The 20,603-nt window shown below is 42.4% G+C and overlaps 1 protein-coding gene across 4 annotated transcripts in view; it reads left to right on the forward strand.

Annotated features, from left to right (window-relative positions):
* The window catches only part of EDA (ectodysplasin A), a 202,677-nt gene that overhangs the window by 165,683 nt on the left and 16,391 nt on the right, over nucleotides 1-20,603 (forward strand). For all 4 annotated transcript variants that reach the window (XM_083159140.1, XM_083159138.1, XM_083159137.1 and 1 more), the window contains exons 4-5: nucleotides 14,371-14,559; nucleotides 14,639-14,676. In XM_083159140.1, the coding sequence (XP_083015266.1) occupies nucleotides 14,371-14,559; nucleotides 14,639-14,676 (227 nt within the window). The remainder of the gene's footprint in view (nucleotides 1-14,370; nucleotides 14,560-14,638; nucleotides 14,677-20,603) is intronic.

Below are 20,603 nucleotides of genomic sequence, written 5' to 3' on the forward strand. Positions count from 1 at the left end.
TATAGGCACAGTGCATATGCGTCACTGGAACTGATTCTGGATTTTGCTCATAGTGAGCATTCATTAGCATGTGATTAACAGGATGCAGACATTACGGGAAAGGTAAAGGAGTGCCTATAGAAATGGTGAGTCAGGACCATTTTTAGGGTGTAAAGCAGCTGCCATTTAGATCCTGTATGCAGGAATCACATCTCTGGCCTCTCAACTCATGTCTATTCTGAGTGACCATAATCTGACTTTTTGGGTTTTTCTGTATCTGCGCCAATGCTGCAAATGTGGATGCAGTTGCGGGCATCTGTGAAATCTTAGGTGGGTGTCCCGATAGAAAGCTTAGTGGCTGTTAAATTAGCGTATTTTTACCCATACTCTGAGTCAAAAAACGTATCTGAGGCAGTATTCGCATACAACTCTGAATCAGGCCTGTGGAGAACAGTAGGTAAGAAATTAATTTATGATTTGTCTGAGTACAGTAGTCAGGATAATGAGGTTCCTGGCTGCAGTGCTGTGGTGTGCATACAAATAAATATATTTTTATATATATATATATATATATATATATATATATATATATATATATATATATATATAAAAAATGTATTATATTTAAAGAGAAGAGAGCCCAGATGTATTGGTAGGAGGTCCACCATGTTCCTTCCCTTGTGGTCTATTGATGTAACTGCAGCAGTAGATCCCATTTCTACCACTCAATAGTCTCTAATGTAAACTACAGTCAGTGGGCTGCATGAGGGACTTATCATGAGGACTCCTACATTTGAATAACTTTATTAGCTGTGGCCCTGAGGAAAATTCCAGCCTGCCAATAGCCATATTAACACTTCGCCTCTAAAAGACAGATTCAGTCAGTGGGATGTGGTCAGGTCCTGGAAATATTCTAAGCTGGAGAGCTAAATAGAAAATCCTTTTCCTGGACTTTCCTGAAGTGCCTGGGAACATTAAGGTGCTGTGCATCTTTATCTTGACAGTTTGTTCATTGAGGGGAGAAAGCTCCTCCCCATCCAGTATTAACAATGTTAAAGTGGATGATGCATGCACATGAAAAGTGTAGGGTCATTCCATGCCTGCACAACCAGGCATGACACCCACCGACTCAGATTTTCATGATACTTTGTACACTTGACACTACCACATAGCTATTAACCCATGTAAAATATGTATTCTAGGGGGGCATGGCCTGGAGTAGCTAGCAGCATTATTTGCCAGCTCTCTCACCTAAATTCTGCTTAACTATCCTTTAAAGAAGTGATATTGCCCTAAACCTTTTGTGGAGTGGTGGGGCGTCCTTTCCTTTTAACCCCTGGTATACATTGGTGCACGGTTTATTCTGTGAAATCTTACGTGGAGCCCTATTAGTTGTTGTGAGCAGCCAGCAGGCTACAGGATGTTCGATGCGGCTTGGGGGTACTTGGGAGTGTGAGCACCCAAGTCCTCCAGAGCTGCCCCAAACATCCTCAAGCTACCTAGTCACGGTCTGCTGTGAATGGCGGCTGGGGCAGCGGCAGGGGAGCTCCGGAGTGGAAATGGGGGGGTTGGAAGCGACGTCCTGTGGTGGATATTCAAAACAAGTGCGGCATTTAACCCGTTATGTGCCTTGGACTGTCACTGGCACTAAATCTCTATTGCACCAGGGCTTTGTAATTTGGCTGGACTATCGATTGTTGCCATTCTACTATAGGAAATGCTAAATTTATCTCTATATGCCCCAGTCTTTTTTATTTTACACTCCTTGAACTATGCTATATAATTATATTTTCTGTCTATCATTTTAATGTTCTAATAAGCACTCAAAGTAGGAGATTTTCTATATCTGTTTATTGTGGAAGATCTGGTTTCAGTTGGCTTAAGGTCATTCGTTTATTGCCCTCTACCTTTTTTTGGGGTGTGGGGGGGGGGGGTATAGTTATATATGTTTAGTTAGTGGGATGGGGGGAGTTGTTTAAGGGATCCAAGTATACCTAGGTTGGGGTTAGGTCATACAGGTTGGGTTATGCGGAAGGTTTGCTTTTGGGGGTTTTGTTTTGTTTTCTGTTTTTATATGGTGGCTAGGTATATATTTATATTCTGGGTTGTTATTTAATTTTTTGTTTTGATTCATACACACTTTGTTCAAACTATAGTAGGTGGGTTTTAATTTCCTTAATATACAAACATTATTTGGTACTTGTTTAGTTACACAGTGGCAGCATTGCCGCAAGCTACTTCCGGGTTGCACTCGCCACACTTTCTAAAAGAAACTTCATGCCGATGTGGATAGTTAATAACCCCACCATCCACGTTAGCATGGAGTTGATTTCAGATAGTGTGGCAAACGTAGCGAGCCACCGATCCCGCAGCGTGGGCGTGGGCGAGCGCAGCGAGCCACCGATCCTGCAGCGTGGGCATGTGCAGCGAGCCCCGCAAGGGGACACAGACTCGGAAGTAGCGCCCATGCTGCTGCCGTGAAACTAAAAAAGTACTTATTATTTCAGTATATACTCCTAATTGTCTTGCATTGCCAAGCCCGAATGGCACCTTCAAATGGTTGTGAAAATACAATTATGTTGTAGGAGTATTTGTTTAAGCAGATTATGTTGTATATACCCTGCTAATATGTGTCATAGGATTGTTTTTTTTGTTTATTTGTTTTTTTTTTTCGTTTTGTTTCACTTCTTTTTTTATACAAAACTCAGTATAAACTAATGAATTGAAAAATATTTATTTTCTGAGACTCATCGTTTTTGAGATATAGGGGGTCAAAATGTAAAAAAATTGCCGGAATGCCACTTCAGATGCTCCGGTTTTATATGAGGTGTATGTGGAAATAATTCCTACCTCAGTCCCTAATCTGCATATCACTTTGCAATTTTGACCCTTTGTCATTCAAAACATGAAAATTCCCCAAAAAAAAAAGGAAATATTTTTTTTTTTCAAACTGGTCTTACTCTCAGAGTCATTATACCATCCTTTTCTTCACACTTTATTCTTTTTTTGGGTGCAAAAAAGAAAGTGAGTTCAATAAGCATTACTAACCTAAGGCAGAGAAGTTATCATGTCCAGACAAAAGAATGGCCATGCTCTATATATCAAAGTTTTGACATTTTTTAAAAAGCCCCAATATTTTAACACCAGTCCTACATTCAAGCAACAGTCAGATGTGGATACTCAACCACGTCAAATATGACAAATAATTAGATAGAAAAATAGACTGCCCTAGTATAATAATGATGTTTCTTTTTATTTTAAATAAAATTTTAAAAAAACAAGCATTAATGCACTATCCACACAGAAAATGAATAAAATAATATCTTGCTAATCAATCAAATACAAGTACAGTACCAGTAATTTCATATGCAATAAAAATTGGTAAAATAAATAACAATAATTATAATCCACGCCAATGGGGATGATTGTTCTTCTGTGTATACCCAGTGTGTTTTAGAAGAGGTTAGTGAATGTCCCAGAAGATAATTCTTAATAATAAGATAATGCTAGGCTGACTTAATCTTTCCAGATAGTATGCTTGTTAGCCCAAAGTTAGTATTCATCCTGCATAGTACTGGCATTATTGTGATACAAAGGGCCTGATTCAAATCCATTCGGTACTGCGTGCATTCGCACGCAGTACCGATGTTGCGCGTCTGCACATGCGCAGGCGGGTATCTGCGCATGTGCAGGCGTATGGTGCGTGCACCCACGGCGACCTTTCTGGTCACCGGGTGTACGCACCCATGCCGGCGTGGGGGGGGCGGAGATGGGCGGGGGGCGCCGGGCTGCCCCATTACCATATGGGAACGCCCAGCATTCCATGCTGGGCGTTCTCATGGTAATGAAGCAGCGACGCGGGTTTGGGGGGGCGGGTAGCTGACATCACCGAAAGTCAGCTGCCCGCCTATATCCATGCCAGCGTGCACGCAAATGTAAGTAACTGAAAAGTCACTTATATATGCGTGCACGCTAAACATCATTCGATGGTTGGTGACCATCGAAAGATGTGGGAGGTTACCCGAGCCATGCGAATGGATGTTTATGCAAAACATCCATTCGCAGCTGCTCGGGCGAAGCCGCACTTTGAGGGGACGGCGGGAGGGCGGTCGTTCGCCGGGCGGGGTTTGGTGGACCCGCAAGGCTGTGAATTCGCAGCCTTGCGAATCAACCTGAATAAACCCCAAAGTAACCACTATGTTAGTATAATAGTTACCAACTGTCTTTAAAAAAGCTGTTTGCATGCGTGTTGTCACACTTGTGGGGCGTCTCCTAGCTGGTTAGCACTTCCACCGAACCTTATCTGGAGAGTGTCCTTTCATCTTGAAATGACAGGTGACAAAATGAGTCCTGGTACCAATGTGTCTGGATTACACGTTTCTCAGCATTATTCATTGGCGGCTTCCTCAGAGATATCATTGATCCACATTTGTTATATAAATTCAGATTACAAATGTTGTGTAAAAATAGATTATATTTACTATATAAGGTAAACATTTCAGGTCATTATGATGAATAAAAATGTTTGCTTGGGAATTTTGCACCGTGATAAAGGGGTCTAAGTGTTTCATTTGCCATTAAACACAAGCACAAAGTAAAGAGACATAACAAAAAGATGTGTTACCATTGATATGATGATTATAGTCTGGAGAACTATATTAGCATGTGTTATTTGTATGTATAGTATACATATTCTACCTTTTTGCAATCATTTATATTTTAAATCCGACACCTAAAAAAGTGCTTCTCATTATCATATTTCTTGTCCTTCTACATTAGTGGTCAGGGAACACGGTCCTCATTACCCCACGCAGTGCATGTTTTGCAGGTGGTCTCACAGAATCACAAGTGAAATAATTAATTCCACCTGCGGACCTTATAACATGTGTCTGTGAGTAATTAGTACACCTGTGCACCTGCTGGGTTACCAGCAAAACATGCACTGTGTGGGGTAATGAGGACCGAGTTCCCTCACCACTGCTCTATATGTACAGAATATAATCTCACCACACATTCTGTCAGCCCCAAATAATTCAAAGCTAAATTATAGTAAACTCCTATTTTCATGAGCGTTCTTTTTTCATCTGGAAAAATAAGGAGAAATATTACACCAACTTTATGTGTATCATTTATCAATTATAGTCTGCAAATGTTTTTGTTTCAAATTACATATTTCGATCTGTGTTTGAAATTGTTAATTGATTGGAACAGGTTGAGTATCCCTTATCCAAATCTTTCCGAAAACCATACATTGCAGAAAGTGAAAAAAAAAAAAAAGATTGCTAAAAACCTACTGGGGACATCTGTAACTGGCACTACTGAGGACATGATATGTAAGTGGCACTAAATATTTACAAGAAAATGATTGCTTGGTATTCAAAGTCAGTACCTGATAGTCAGTATACAAACTGTTTCCTGTTTTGAAACCTTGGTTTATGCACAAATAAAATATATTCAGTGTTTCCGCTAGGCTGTTTTAGCAGGGCGCTGCGCCGTGCCCGATTTTTAAAGGGCAAAATGCGCCCTGCCCCTCTCGCAGCGCCCCGCTAAAACAGCCTCACGGGGAAGCCCAGCGTCACCGTAGACGGCAATGCTCGGCGCTTCCCCGGCAGCATAGTGGCTTCGGAGGGGGCGGTCCCACCCCCTTTGATGACATCCCGGGCAGGCCCCTTTGATGACGCCGGCGGCCCAGGCACCCCCCTTTGATGACGCCGGCGGCCCGGGCACACCCCTTTGATAACGCCGGCGGCCCGGGCACGCCCCTTTGATGACGCCGCTGGCCCGGGCACGGCTATTTCATGACGCCGGTGGCCCGGGCACGCCCCTTTCATGATGCCGGCGGCCCGGGACCATCCCCACCTGTGGCCCGGTCCGCCCCCCCGGCGCCCTGCCCGGTCTCCATCCTAGAGTGAACACTAATATTTGTGTGTATTTCATGTGTTTGTACAACATAAATGCAAGATACCTAAAGATACATCATTGAAATATAAAAATATTCTGAAATATGGAATAATCCATTATCCCAAATTCTTCTGGTCCCGAGCATTTTAGATAAGGGATACTCAACCTGTGTTACCTTTACTTTTTTCAGACTATGGTGGGATGTTCCCATATACATACTGTATATATTGACATGTGAGATTAGTATCGCAAAGGGTAGCTCTCTCTATAAGAGATGACGTTGCAATGTCTGCCGGTCTCTCCACTTCCGGTTTTATGACCATCTTCGCATGTGCAGTGTGACATGGGTGCAGCAGGTGATGCTGGCAGAGATCCAATAAGATCCCTCTGACAGCACCGATGTGTAAAGGAGCTGGTTTTACCCTACGCATTGTAAACCCGGTGTCTGTGGCTTAGGAAATGTGGTAATAACTTGAAAACAGGGTTTTTACTACATTTTCCCGCACATTGTGTGTAATGTATCACTTTCACAATGAAGTGACTATATATTACAGATTTATTTTCATGGTTGGGTTCAGTCCCACATGAATCTTTCAATTAACAATGCGTTAAACCTATGTGCATTCAGGTTATGTATCGGGTACACAGGACAGGAGGGATTGCCTGATTTGGTTTGTTTGTATGGGGAGGAAACTCTTGGACTGCACATCCTAATTGCACACATTGGGGCAGATGTATCATAGCGGCGCGATAAGCGCCGCTATGATACTTCCTGCTTCGCCTCAATAGCGAGGCGAAGCAGGAAGGGACATCAACCAGATGTATTAACATCTTGCTTGCCGAAGCGGGGGAGCGTTTACTACCCCCTCCTGCGATGTCCCTTTCTGGAGATAGCGCATCAGTATTAACTGATGCGCTATCTCCTGTCCCCCGGCCGGCCGCACTGGGCATGCGCGGGATCTCGCTGTTCACGCGAGATCCCCAGCGCAGCCCAAACCTAACAGCGATGCTGACCGTTCATACATTCGGCCTGCTATCATTTTGATAGCAGCGCCGATATGGACAGGGGCGCATAGTGCCCCTGTCCTTTACCGCATCTCACCTCCTTCATACATGGGGGAGAAGCGGTATCAGTGCACATAACGTGCGCTGATACCCCTTCTCCCCCATAACGACCCTTCATACATCTGCCCCATTGGTCTTTATTCAGATCTGATCGCAGTACAAATTTGTTTGGAAAATGGGCAAAACCATGTGCACTGCAGGTGGGGCAGATGTAACATGTGCAGAGAGAGTTAGATTTGTGTGAGTTATTTTGTTTCTGTGCAGGGTAAATACTGGCTGCATTCTTTTTACACTGCAATTTAGACTTCAGTTTCAACACACCCCACCCAAATGTAACTCTCTGCATATGTTACATCTGCCCCACCTGCAGTGCACATGGTTTTGCCCATTTTGAGAACAAATTTGTACTGCAATCAGATCTGAATAAGGGCCATAGTAAGTAGTGCGATCATGCTGACACTTGTAGTTGGTTTGCATCTTGTTTTTTCTCTGCAGACCATTAAATATATATATTTTTGTTAATTGTCATCTAGTGTGATGAGAGGTTCATTTCTAAACGCCCTTACTATATAAAGATTTAACCTCTCCTCTGGAAAAATTGGTAAAAAGACATTGAAGACTATTGAGTATTGAGTATTGACTACTCATACAAACATGTATTTATAGAGTAAATGAATATAAACCTACTATATCAGGGTTGCCGACTTTAAGATTCTCCTCTCCGGGAGAAGCCCGGAGAGGAGAGTTTCAGCAGCCGCTCAGGGGGCGGGGCTTACGAGTGACATCACTAAGCCCCGCCCCATGTTGTTAAAGCCGCAAATTCAGTGATCTCCGTGGAGGGGGCGGGGCTAAAATGACGCGATTGTGCCGTTTTAGCTCCGCCCCCTCCTCTGAGACCCGAGGATTGTGGCATTTTAATGCCTCAATCCGGGGGTCAGCGGGGGTCCCCCCTGAATCCGGGAGGGTTGCCCACCCTTCCGGGGGCCGGGAGGGGGTACCCGATTTTCGGGAGACTCCCGGAAATTCCGGGAGGGTCGGCAACCCTGTACTATATTTTATGTTGCTCTCTCAACTCCATGTAATACATGTTTTTTTTTAGGATCTGTCATTTTAAAAGTCTTATTTGAGCATTTGCCATTCCTGATTAATAAATATAAAAAATAGATTTATCAATTTACAAATACTCTGAGCATATTTACTAAACACAGATTGAGACCTAATATATATATTTTTATGCACATGTGAAAGGGATCTATCTCCTTTATAATGAACTTTCAGCACCATGATCAGCTCCATTCCACAAAGCATTTACAGCAAGAGTACAGCGAAAGACTTCCGTACAGAAATAGGTAACATACACCAGTGATCACATATCTGTATCACATGAAATATTTTTTTTTATCCGCCTTACTAATTTCTATAACTTTTTTACATTTTGAAGTAAACATACAATTATATACATGATATGTTACTTGTGAGTATATTTTTGATATCAAGTAACTTCAAATCGAAAGACATACTTCATTTGCAAAATACAATTTGGCACAGATCATTGCAGAGCAGCACTAGTACTATGCCCGGAGTGGGGGAGATTGAATATTATATCATTGGACCATAGATTATATGCCAAAACTATCTTTTACATTTAATGATTTTTGTACATTTACCACTTTAACATTAAGAAGAATAGAATGGATTTAAGGGGGGAGGGAGAGGGGTGTATCAGGCCAGATTAAGGGCCTAATGGGCCTGGAGCTGCAAATGTTCATGGGAATATTATGAGAAGTGGAGGAGGTGAGGCCCATGCCATGTAGGCATGGAGAACCCATACACTACAAGCCCAAAGTGTCTCCTTAAATCTATAAAAGTGCATAAATGTGTAAAAAAGGAATGTAATTTGAGTACTTATGATTTATGGCCTATCATGTGGCCACCTGGTGTCTGTATGGTGATCATCATTCTGTAATGATAATGGGCCTATTTTTATGTGGAGACCTGGAGCTGATGCTCCATCCGCCCCATTGTTAATCTGGCCCTGGGTATTTGTACCCCTGCACAACTACACCAAATGTTTGTGCAACACTGCAGATATGGGAAATCTATAATGATTATATAATTTATTTGTGGTGTTTCCCAGGATTATTGAAATCTGTTTCACAATTGTTTGCATAATGAAAAAAAATGTTATAAAAAAATATAATCAAGACAACCATTAAATACCAACTTTAGATTTCACTATAAATAATTGTCCCTATTATGAGTACCACTAGAATGCTATATACAACTCTATTTGATACATGAATTGCTATTAATCAGTGCTACTGCAGGTCAATGGATACATGTATCTACATTTTGCTTAATTTGCTACCCATTAGTCATATCCATCTGCTGGGTTATGGTATAAATTGTAGACAATGTCTAGGTTGACCGTCACTAGATTGACACCTTCAAATGGTCGACATAGACAAAAGGTTGACACAAGCTTATAGTCGATATAGACATGGTCGACATGAATATGGTTGAAGTGAGTGTTTTTGTGTCTATGTTGACATGGACATGTATAAGTGTACTGTGTTCCCTTGTATCACTCACTATGCTCGCCATGCTTCGGGCACGGTGCCTCGTTGAGCTCAGCACACTATTATATTCAGACTCTATGCCCACTTGAATATATGTGGGCATAAAATATGAAAAACTACCTTTATTTGAAAAAAAATGTGTAAAACACATGTTGACCTTTTTTCATGTTGACCATGTCTATGTCGACCTTTCGTCAATCTTGACCGGGGGCATGTAGACCATTTCAAGTTGTCAACCTAGTCACTGTCAACCTAGAGACTGTCAATCTAGACATTGGGCAGTATTGAATGCTCCTGATTCACCTTTTTTTTTCGGCGAATCGGGCTGTTTTCACTGGCCAGTTCTCCAACAATTCGCTGCTGTATTTCAATGGGGTTTTCACTGGGATTCACAGAGAGTGTATTCAATGCTAGGGATGGAGAATTGCTTTCAGCATGATTTTGGCCATGATTCACCATTTTGCATACGCCATCTTTTTAAGGTGAACTGGAAAGTGATTTTTCAAAATAAAGGCTTTTTTTTGTTGGTGTAAAAAAAAATCAGAAATTTTATTCTGTGAAGTGGCATGCTATTTGTATTCATGTTCTTGCAGCACATGAATATATATTTAATTTTAAATTTTTTTTTTTTACACATTCGCCAGCAAGGGGGATTATTCACTTCACACTGGTCCCGCTCATTACATATGCACGAGTGGGACCAGTGCAGCGGCTCCTTCCACAGCACCCCTGCCAGCTCTCCCGGGGGGGGGGGGGCTGTGCTGCCTTTGACCCCGGGAGCCCCCGCACACACACACACACACACATTCTGGGGCAGGCAGGGAGACTTCCATCTCCCTACCTGCCGCCGGCCCCCGGCGGCGTTCGCCGCAGGGGTTAAAATTTGCCGTCAGGGTCAGCGAGCCCCAGCGGCATTAAATAGGGGGACAAGGGGGGCTGGCAGCGAATTCTCCAGCCCTCCGGAACGCGGCGAATCTGCAGCGAATCCTAAACAGGATTCGCTGCACATGCCAAAAAACGGCATTGAATACTGCCCATTGTCTACCCAGAGACCACATACCCATCTCCTGGTGGCTGTTGGCAACAAATCATACTGTCTGTGTGTTCTAACAACCAGTAATACTAGAATGATTGTGTAGCAATATCACATTTCAGCTATATCTTTTGGTTCCCATATTATTTGAATCACGGTACCCTACAGTATCAGAATATTTTTCACAGCACCCCTAGGCCAATAGTTTGTTAATGAGTATTTTAGAAAAACAAAAAGTTGTGATTGTTTTATGCTTAGGTCCAGTTATGTATTGAGAAACATGATTCTCTTCTGTTTACCCACATATTTTATAATTGGAAGCAACAAGCACTGATTTTACCTATTTCATTGACCATAAATATTTTGAATTGGTTCTGGACCACCAACCTGAGGCACCCCTGCAATTGCTCTGAGGCACCGAAGGGGCCCTTATTCTAGTTGAATCGGACGGTATATTTTCGGACAGGAACCGAGTGTTCTTAGCCCCGCCTTCCGTACTGATCGCTCACACCGTCTGAATGCGGTAAGACGCCGACCGAACGGACCACGAGTGGATTTTCCATGTGAACACCTCCTCCATCTGTGGGAACCTCCCCCATCATTCGATGGTCGCTGACCATAGAATGCTGGACCAAGTGGTCAGGCAGCACTGAGTGCTCCAGACCACTTGGGCATTTCTCCATGCAAAAACAGGGATAGGGATGGGCAGCTGGCATCCGGCTATGTCATATGTCCGCCTCCCACAAGTTTGTCACGGCCAGATTACCATACATACGCCCAGCGTTTTCATGGGAACACCCATGAAACGCGGGGCGTACGCATATGGTAATGAGCAAAATCAGCCCTTCATGCCCCTCTCCACCCCCTGTCCCTGCTCAATTGGTTCAGTACGATCATTTTCTGCACGGACCTCACGCCATGTTCGGGCGTGTGAGGCGTTCGCACATGCGCAGATACGCCTCTGCACATGCGCAAACACCAACCATCGGTCGGCCATTCGCATTCGGAGCCATCTTACTCAATCAGAATAAGGGCCATAGTTTGGGAACTGCTGTCGTAGCACAAGTGATCAACTGTATTGAATAAAGTCTTCAATTTGACTCCGAAAACTCGAATTAGTCATTTCTATGGATACATGTACCTTTGTGTAATGAATGCAGACAATTATTAAATGTTTGTCATATCTTTTTGAAAACATTTTTTAATGAAAGGATTAAATGTTTTGTTTTCAATATTGTAATACTGCAAAAGAGTGCTCCATGCCGGAACTATCTTTTATTGATTGAAGTTCATCATCATCATCATCCTCATCTTTTGTTGTGATTGTACCTATTATGGACAATTTCATTTTGTCAACAAATGTATTAAAATATTTTACCAGTATATGGAATAATGAGTTAATTGGGGGCACTTTGGCTAGGTCAAGTAGTTGACAAAAAATGTGGAAAAATCAATATAAAGTCAATAAATAAGGGGCAGCACGGTGGTCCATCAATCTGGAATTGTGCTTGATTAATGCGTTACCATATGTCCACACACAAGTCATTCAAATGTGCAAATGTAGGGTGAGAGAATCAGAAAGTGAGAGATTTTAGGAGAGTTTTACCATTACAGCGACAATCAATTACATGGCAAAATCACCCTGGTTTTTCATTGTAAATGATTACTACTTTAAAAAAAAAAGAGGGGAGAAAACTCTCCCATAATCGCTCACTTTCTGATTCTCACACCCTATTACTTGGCCCAAAGATTTTGTTGATGGTGGGGTAATATACTGTACATACTTGGAGTGGTGTTCCAGAATAATCCATTGTGAATAGAGGCATTGCCAACCTCAGACATGCCTCCTTCAGTAGAACTGCATTTCAGGGTGTAATTGACTAACAGTAGTCATTACCATTGGCCTTAATATTGTGCAGTTTTGTGTGGCATGATTGGAACGAGGACAGTGTAGAGACGGGTCCCGACAGTCGGGGTCCCGACAGTCGGGATCCCGACAGGTATTTGCACCAACAGCCAGGTTCCCGACGGCCACCTGCTATTTTCCCTCGTGGGGGTCCACGACCCCCATAGAGTGATAATAGAATAGGTGGCAAGCGTAGCGAGCCCGCAAGGGGTTTAGTTGCGCTCACCATGCTGTGTGGGTCCGGCCAGTCGGGATAATGACTGCCAGGATCCCGAATGTCGGACCCCTATACCACACCCGTAGAGACTGGAGTATCGCTAGCAATTGGGATTATCACTTACTGGCAGCTATGACTGTTCTTCACTATACTGTCTGTTTCTTAACATAGTACAGTATCTGTCTAATGTGTGTGTTTATCTCCATAAATATCTGATCACCGCTGTGCATATAAAACCGATCATAAGAGTTCAGCAATAGAGTTAAGTCTATGTTATAATGGGTAAGTGATTGTTTGCGCACTCATGGTGGGATATGTCATTAGGTTGACGTGCATTAAGGTCAACATGCAAGAAGGTCGGCATGACTGAAGGTCAGCATGGGTTAGGTCGACACAAGCATTATGTCAACATGGGGAAGGTCCACAGTCAAAAGGTCAACATGGTTTTTTTTCCCATTTTTATGAGCCGACAGGCGGTATTTCATGCCCTACCATCCACTAGGGCGTGGTGGAAAAATAATAGTGTGCCGAGCATTGCGGGCGCAGGCACGCGGTGCTACGTTTCAGTGTCCATGTTCACTGTGTTGAAATTCTGAACAAAAAATTGTGAAAAAACCCACGTCAACCTTTTCACTGTCGATCTTCCCCATGTCGACCTAGTGCTTGTGTCGACCTAATGACCCTGTCAACCTTCAGCCTTGTAGACCTTAATGCATGTCGACCCAATGCTTGTCAACCAACATGCTGTCTACCCAATGATCCCAACCCTCATGGTTAGGTGATAGTACTGTAGCAAGCTGCAAATGTTCAGGATTTGTCTAGAACCCTGTATACAGTAGTAAATACAAAAGATGTCCTGCCCACCACTGCTAGTTGTGTGTGTGTGTGTGTGTGTGTGTGTGTGTGTGTGTGTGTGTGCGCGCGCGCGCACAGTATGAATACATTGATAATGATGAATATCTCGCTCAATGTTAGAGATAACAGTGTGTTTTACTGTATTTCAAACCTTTCTATAGGTACAGTTACTACACATGAGATCTAGTTTGCATACATTGAATTACTATTTGCAGAGTCCATATAGTATTTATTGTTGGTACGCTGTGAATTATACGATCACTGCAGGATGATATGCAGACAAATACATGTTGTGCATATAAACACAATGGGAATAGATGGTTGTAAATAGTTCCTGAGTTCATAAGTCTATGTGAAGTAAATATTGTTTCAAAGTCTAATTCTAAACCATTGGTGACATGTAATAGGATGAGATTCAGAAAGTGAGAGATTTAGAAAGAAATCTCCAGTTTTTTTTAAAGCGGCAATCATTTACACTTCAAAATCAAACTGGTTTAGCAGTGTAAATGATTGCTGTTTTTAAAAAAACTGGAGATTTCTTACCAAATCTCTCACTTTCTGTATCTCTCATCCTATCACATTTCACCCAATGTTCGTATGATCCTTACTTCTGGAGTGTTACATAGTAGGTAAGGCTAAAAAAAGACTTGCGTCCATCTAGTTCAACCTGGTATAGATATCCATTGCTGATTTGGTAGGTTCTGGTATTTTACAGACAGATTATATTTCTTATTTGTACCCATGGATGTTTTTATCCAGTAAATGTTTGTTCAAAATATGAATATAATTTTTATCCAATGTATTCAAACATAAAATAGATGCTTTTTTTTAATAGGAAAGAAAGTTGGACCTCAAGGGCCTACAGGACCTCCTGGGCCGTCAGGCCCACCAGGGCCACCTGGACCACCAGGACCTCCAGGAATTCCAGGCATTCCTGGAATACCAGGATCAAATGCTATGGGTCCTCCTGGACCACCTGGGCCTCCGGGACCTCAGGGTCCTCCTGGAACTCAAGGGCCCACAGGTATGTTAACATAAAAATGTTGATTTTGGTTTAGCAGGATGGTTTTGTGCATTGTTACTTATTTTTATTTTTTTTACAGCTGGGGCTACAGAAAAAACAAGTCCTAGAGAGACACAGGTAAGACATAATTTTTGTGCAGTTTGCATTGTTTGGCAATGGTTTACAGTACTTGTTTAATATCATATTACCACCTAGAATTTTGTCATTTTCATTATGGTCTTTGTATTATGGAGATCAAGTACCCATTGAGGGAGCCATCCTGAAAGTTGGAGAACCAATTTACAGTAATTTTTCTCTTTTCTAGACTGCTCCTTCCTGGTTGAGTGGTAGATGTGAATGTGCCTAGAGGGTGATATTGAAACTCAGTGAAACCAATTTTCCAACTTTTTATTTATTATATGAAAATAAATAAAACTTTCCTAAATGCTTTCTATCCTAGGCAGATACATAACATTCAGATCTAACCCTCCAGGTCATTAGCTTTCATCCCAGACTGTAAAAGACACTTGATGATATCAGAACATATGTCATGTGGGTGAAGTCATTCGCAAACATATGTTCTAGTATACTATCTGTTTAGTATTCCTCTTTCATCCCATCTGGAAACTACTGATGCTGGGATAATGAGGGAAAGGCCAAGGAGTAGACCAAAAACTAATGGGTTGACTGAAACTCCAACGACTCAGCTTTGGTGCACTGCCAGACCACTTGTATAGGGGGCTGTCTTCTCCCTATCAGGGAGGTCTGGTTTGGTAACCCACATACCTTTGTGTCAGAGGAGTCCTTTCCAGAGGTTACCTACTGCCTTTGAGGGTCCTTATCTCCAACTATATTTTTAACCCTTCTTCCTTGAGATTAGCTTAGAATTCTCTTTCTTTTAGATTTGGCGGTAATGGTTCCATTACGGTACATCAGGGTTTAGGTTTTTATTGAAATAGTTTTTTGGTAAAGAAGCCTGATGGTTCTTTTCACACCATTTTGAATAATAAAAAAAAAAGCTCAGCCTGCACCTAAGGGTGATAAGGTTCAGGATGGAAGTAGTAGAATTTCTTGCATCCTTAGATATAGAGGATGCATATCTCCATGTATCTATTTGGAAACAATACCACATACTACAGCATTTTGTATTTGTCGAACAATGTGCTAGAATTGTGAGCAGTCTTCTGTGTTCTGGTCTAGGCACAGGGTCTTCTCAGAGACAGGCCCATACAGATACAGTCACATAATGTCAAGGCCGTGGCATATATCAACAAACAAGGAGGGACCAGGAGTCCTCAAGCTATGGCGGAGGCTGACCAGATTATGAGGCAGAGATATTTGTACCCATCATTTTTATCTCAGTGGTGGAAAACTAGGAAGCTGACTTTCTCAGTCGGCTTCAGCCAGGGGAGTTCCTGCATCAGCACATATTAACATAGAGACATAGAATTTGACGGCAGATAAGAACCATTTGGCCCATCTAGTCTGCCCCTATTCAACCTGATTGTGTAGACATGGGGCCTGCCAGAGATATACCTCATGGCATCCATGTTGAACAGGAAGCTTCCACAGTATGGGACATGGTCCAGAGATCCACAAGTGACCCTGGTTCTTTAGATTCCCTTAAGGCCCCCATACATGCTGCGATAGCATCGTGCAATGCGATTCGTTATCGGCTCGATCCGGGGCAGTACAAAAAGTATGTAAAGCACATATTTTTTGTACTGTGCCATGCGATGCCCGCGGGAGTGTGCAACATATCGCATTACATGCTGCTATCGCATATATCGTGTATGGGGGCCTTTACTGCCAGATGGTTCTTCCATTTTTGGTATCTGTTTCTGCCAATTACCATGCTCCCACATGTAATCAGAAGAGTAAAGAGTAAAAAGACTTTTGTCCTACTAATAGCGCCAGATTGGCCACGGAGGTCATGGTACTCGAATTTTCTGTCTCTGGTGGTCTACCAACATTGAAGGCTACCACTGAGAGAATATTTACTGTCACAAGATCCATTCTTCCATCCCAATTAAACTCAATTGGCTTTAACAGCAGGCACTTGAGACCAGTCTTTTGATGTCCTAGGGGTTTTCTACAGCCGTTATCCAGGCTATGTTTTGTGCGCATCAGTCATCCACTTCTATATTTATTATAGGATGTGGAAGGCTTACATCCTGTGATGCAAATCTAAAAAGGTTTTGGCTTCTATGTGTCGCTTACCACATTTCCTTACTTTTTTTACAAAGGAGGGGTCAGGTGTCCGCCTTATTTATTCTTTTTTAGAGATGTCTGGCATCTATACCAGATGGCAGAGCTTTCATGCAAGAAGTATTGCATGTCCAACCACCTTTATATGTCACCAGTTTTTTGCATAGCAATAAAGGTTATACCTGAAAGTTGATTGTCAGCAGATTGCAACATACTAAACGGTATAAATAAAAGGTACATGTGTATTAGCACGGTGCCCGCTAAGCAAATTGCTTAGTGGGCGATTCTGCGTAAAACAAAATCGCATGTAATGCGATATTCCTATGTAATTTATTCACTGCTCTCTGGCCGCGGGCGGTGCGATGCGATCGCATTGCACGCAAAAATTGCATGCGATTTTTTTTTTAGGGTGTGATGCCATTGACTTTACTATACACTTCTATGAGATGCAATGAGATTTAGGCACCCCCCACTATCCACGCTACCCCGAAGCGTGGCGACGCAGCGGAACGCTACTCCCGACCATTTCATACCCCCACTATTCACATCAGTGTGGAGTTGGTTTGATATAGTGTGGTGAGCGCAGCGAGCCCGGCGCGGGCTCGCCACACTGTACAAATTCAACTCCACGCCGACGTGGATAGTGGTGGTATGAAATGGTTGGGAGGACGCGTTCCGCCGCCCCTTGCGGGGCTCGCTGCGCTCACCACGCTTCAGGGTGGAGTGAATAGTGGGGGGGGGGGTGCCTAAATCTCATTGCATCTCATAGAAGTGCATAGTAAAGTCAATGGCATCGCACCTATAAAATTTGCATGCGATCGCATCGCACTGCCCACGGCCAGAGAGCAGTAAATAAATTACATAGGAAAATCGCATCACATGCAAAAAATCGCATGCGATGCGATTTACCTACGGTGCCGTACATATGCAAAGTGGGGGCCCTGCTAATACACAAGTCCCAAATAAAATTATGATGGTGCAGTAACCCAAACCTGCCAGCAAGGAGACAGAGCGGTTCACCCCTTTAGGTTATGCATTTTATGAAGTTGAGTGTCGTTCTTTTCTCCCGTCATTCTTGGAAGCTCAAACTTTATACTAGCGCTGGAATATATGTTTGAACTGTGAATTACTGGTTTTGGTTACTTGAGAGGAAATATTCTCAAGAACTTCATCAAGTCAATGTTTGAGGTGGTTGTGTTTTTCACACAACAACCACAATATTTGAGCAAGGCATAATAAATGTATTGATAATTAACATCCTAGATGTTGTTGTTCAACTTCCTTGGTCTGCATAGTTGAAACTTTTTCATCTTACATTGTAATTGGTTGGAAAGGACAAGATAAGAAATAATGGGCCAAATGTAATAGGGTGAGAGTTTCAGAAATTGAGAGATTTTGGGAGAGTTTTCCTATGTTTTTTAAAGCAGCAATCAATTACACTGCAAAACCAGGTTGATTTTTCCATGTAATTGATTGCTGCTTTAAAAAACATGGGAAAACTCTCCCAAAATCTCTCACTTTCTGAAACTCTCACCCTATTACATTTGGCCCAATGTTTTGTTAACCGCGCTATCCTAGAATGATTTCTGAGTTTTTGTGGTATCTAGACTTGGTAAATAAATTTCCTCATGGTTTGCTAGACCAAGCTTCCATTTTGCTTGTCAATTGAAGTCCTGCCATTTCACAGTAATGTTAATTAGCAAATAAAACCCTTGCTAAGAATATAGTTATGGTTCATAAATCTCCCTTGTTTACAGAAAGTGAAATGTTAACAGAATTTCAATCACCAATATCCTTCCACTGTTTCTGTGATACCTACAATCATAAAGCCAACTAGTACATGGATTTCAGTATTGATAGATGTCCAGTGTTGGCTAAGAAAATCTGCATACAGAATAATTCCTTTCTCAGACCTTACTAGAGATTCACGGGCCCTTTATCACAAGATGCAGTAGTTTCCAAGACTTCCAACCGTTTCTCTCAAGTGTAGGTGTTGAGTAATGCTTCCTAGTAAAAGCAGGTAATACTCATAAAGTGATTATAAAGAATTACTAGAAACTGGTTTGCAAGATGTTATAGATACGGCTTGTTATTACAGATTCTGATCAAGCATAATAGGTAGTAGAGAACATAATTTATCTGAAATCCAAAAATGTATACTTTATGTACATAATGTGACCTGTAATGAAAGTACAAAGAAGTAACTGCTGCAGGGGATATCAGACTTGTCTGCATTTTGACTGTTGTCAAGCAAGCAGCGCATTAACATGTTTATGGGCCAGATGTTGTACTAAGCTTCAAAAGTTTTATAAAATGGTGAGTGATAAACAGACAGCCAATCAGCTCCTACCTACCATGTCACAGAATGTGTTTGAAAAATGTCAGCCAGGAGCTGATTGGCTTGGTTGTTTTTCACTCTCCATTTAATCACTTTTGAAGCTTAGTGCATCTGGCCCAATATCATTTGGATGAAGATCCTTAGCGGACACCTACAAGGGGGGGCAGAAGTATACTTATGGCAACAAGGTCATGCAGACGTCCTTACAAAAAATATATTTATAGAAGGCCCTACATGTTGTAAACTACAGGGGCAAACGCAGGATTTTCAGAAGGGGGTTTCCAGAGGGGCGGAGCAAAGCACGGAGATGGACACTTAGGTGACCCAGTATATGCCGGGTCAGTTAAAGTATTATAGATAGACCAAATGTATAATAATAATAATGTACATACAGGGGTGTCAACAGCAGTGTAGACCCCTGGGCATAGCAATGTATTGGGGCACCTACCAATCCTCCAGCGGTAGGGGTGGGGGAAGCTTTGATGTCACGCGGGTGGTAGGGGGTATTATATCAACCGCTCAGCATGTAGGGCCTGAATCAGTAATTTCCACTAATTACCCCTTTACTGCACAGATGTGGGAGATGGGGGCATTGGGCTAATTGAAGGGGCCCTGATACATAACTTACAGGGTGGTAGAGGATGTTTAATATGCAGAGGAGGGGTGTATAGTGGGAGTGGGCTTATTATTCATAATTTTCTGGTGGGAGGACAGCTTGCTTGACTGCAGATATCTCCAGTTCCTGGAAATAGATTTCTTAGATTTTAATGGAATAAAAATCTAGAGAATCCCACCTACCAAATGGTATTGGGGACTGGGGGATCAGAGTTCAGGAGGCAGAGCAATCTGCCAACGAGGATATAAAACTACATACCAGGTGTGTGGAGCTGGAACAGTAACCAGCTGCTCGAAGGCTGATATCTCTGGTTCTCGGAACAGTAGAGACAAGCTTCTAAAGTCGTTCAAAGGGGGAGAGTCCCAGCTTTTGGAATATACTTTCACAAAAACTTTAAGTCAGACAGAACGTGAAATATCTGACTGGGAAGAGCAATTAACAGGCTTGGATTGGGACCACTGCTTTGAAGTCATATATCTCCGGTTCCCAAAGGCCGATTTTTAAAATTCTTGTACCCTTTTAAAGAGGGGGCCCTCAGCTTTCAGCCTGGGGGGTTTCTGGGTACTCAGAAACCCCCCCTGCATGCGCTACTGAACTATGACATGACTGACTTTATTATACAGTGTATTTATGGGGTGTGCATCATTAGGTCGACAGTCAATAGTTGGAGCACTGTTGGTCAACAGGCCAAAAGGTCGACATAACGAAAAGTTTGACATGCATAAGGCTGACATGGTCAAAAGGTCAACACAGGAAAATGATGACATGAGTTAATATTTTTTTTGTGTCTACATGAACACCACTTACCCTCGCGTGACTTTCTGCACTTGCCATGCTTTGGGCATGGTGACTTACTTCGTACGTCATACTTTTATATTCTCCCTCTATGCTCACTGGGATGGT

This window comes from Crinia signifera, chromosome 9 (assembly GCF_055691185.1).
Source record: "Crinia signifera chromosome 9, ASM5569118v1, whole genome shotgun sequence".
Lineage (NCBI taxonomy): Eukaryota > Metazoa > Chordata > Amphibia > Anura > Myobatrachidae > Crinia > Crinia signifera.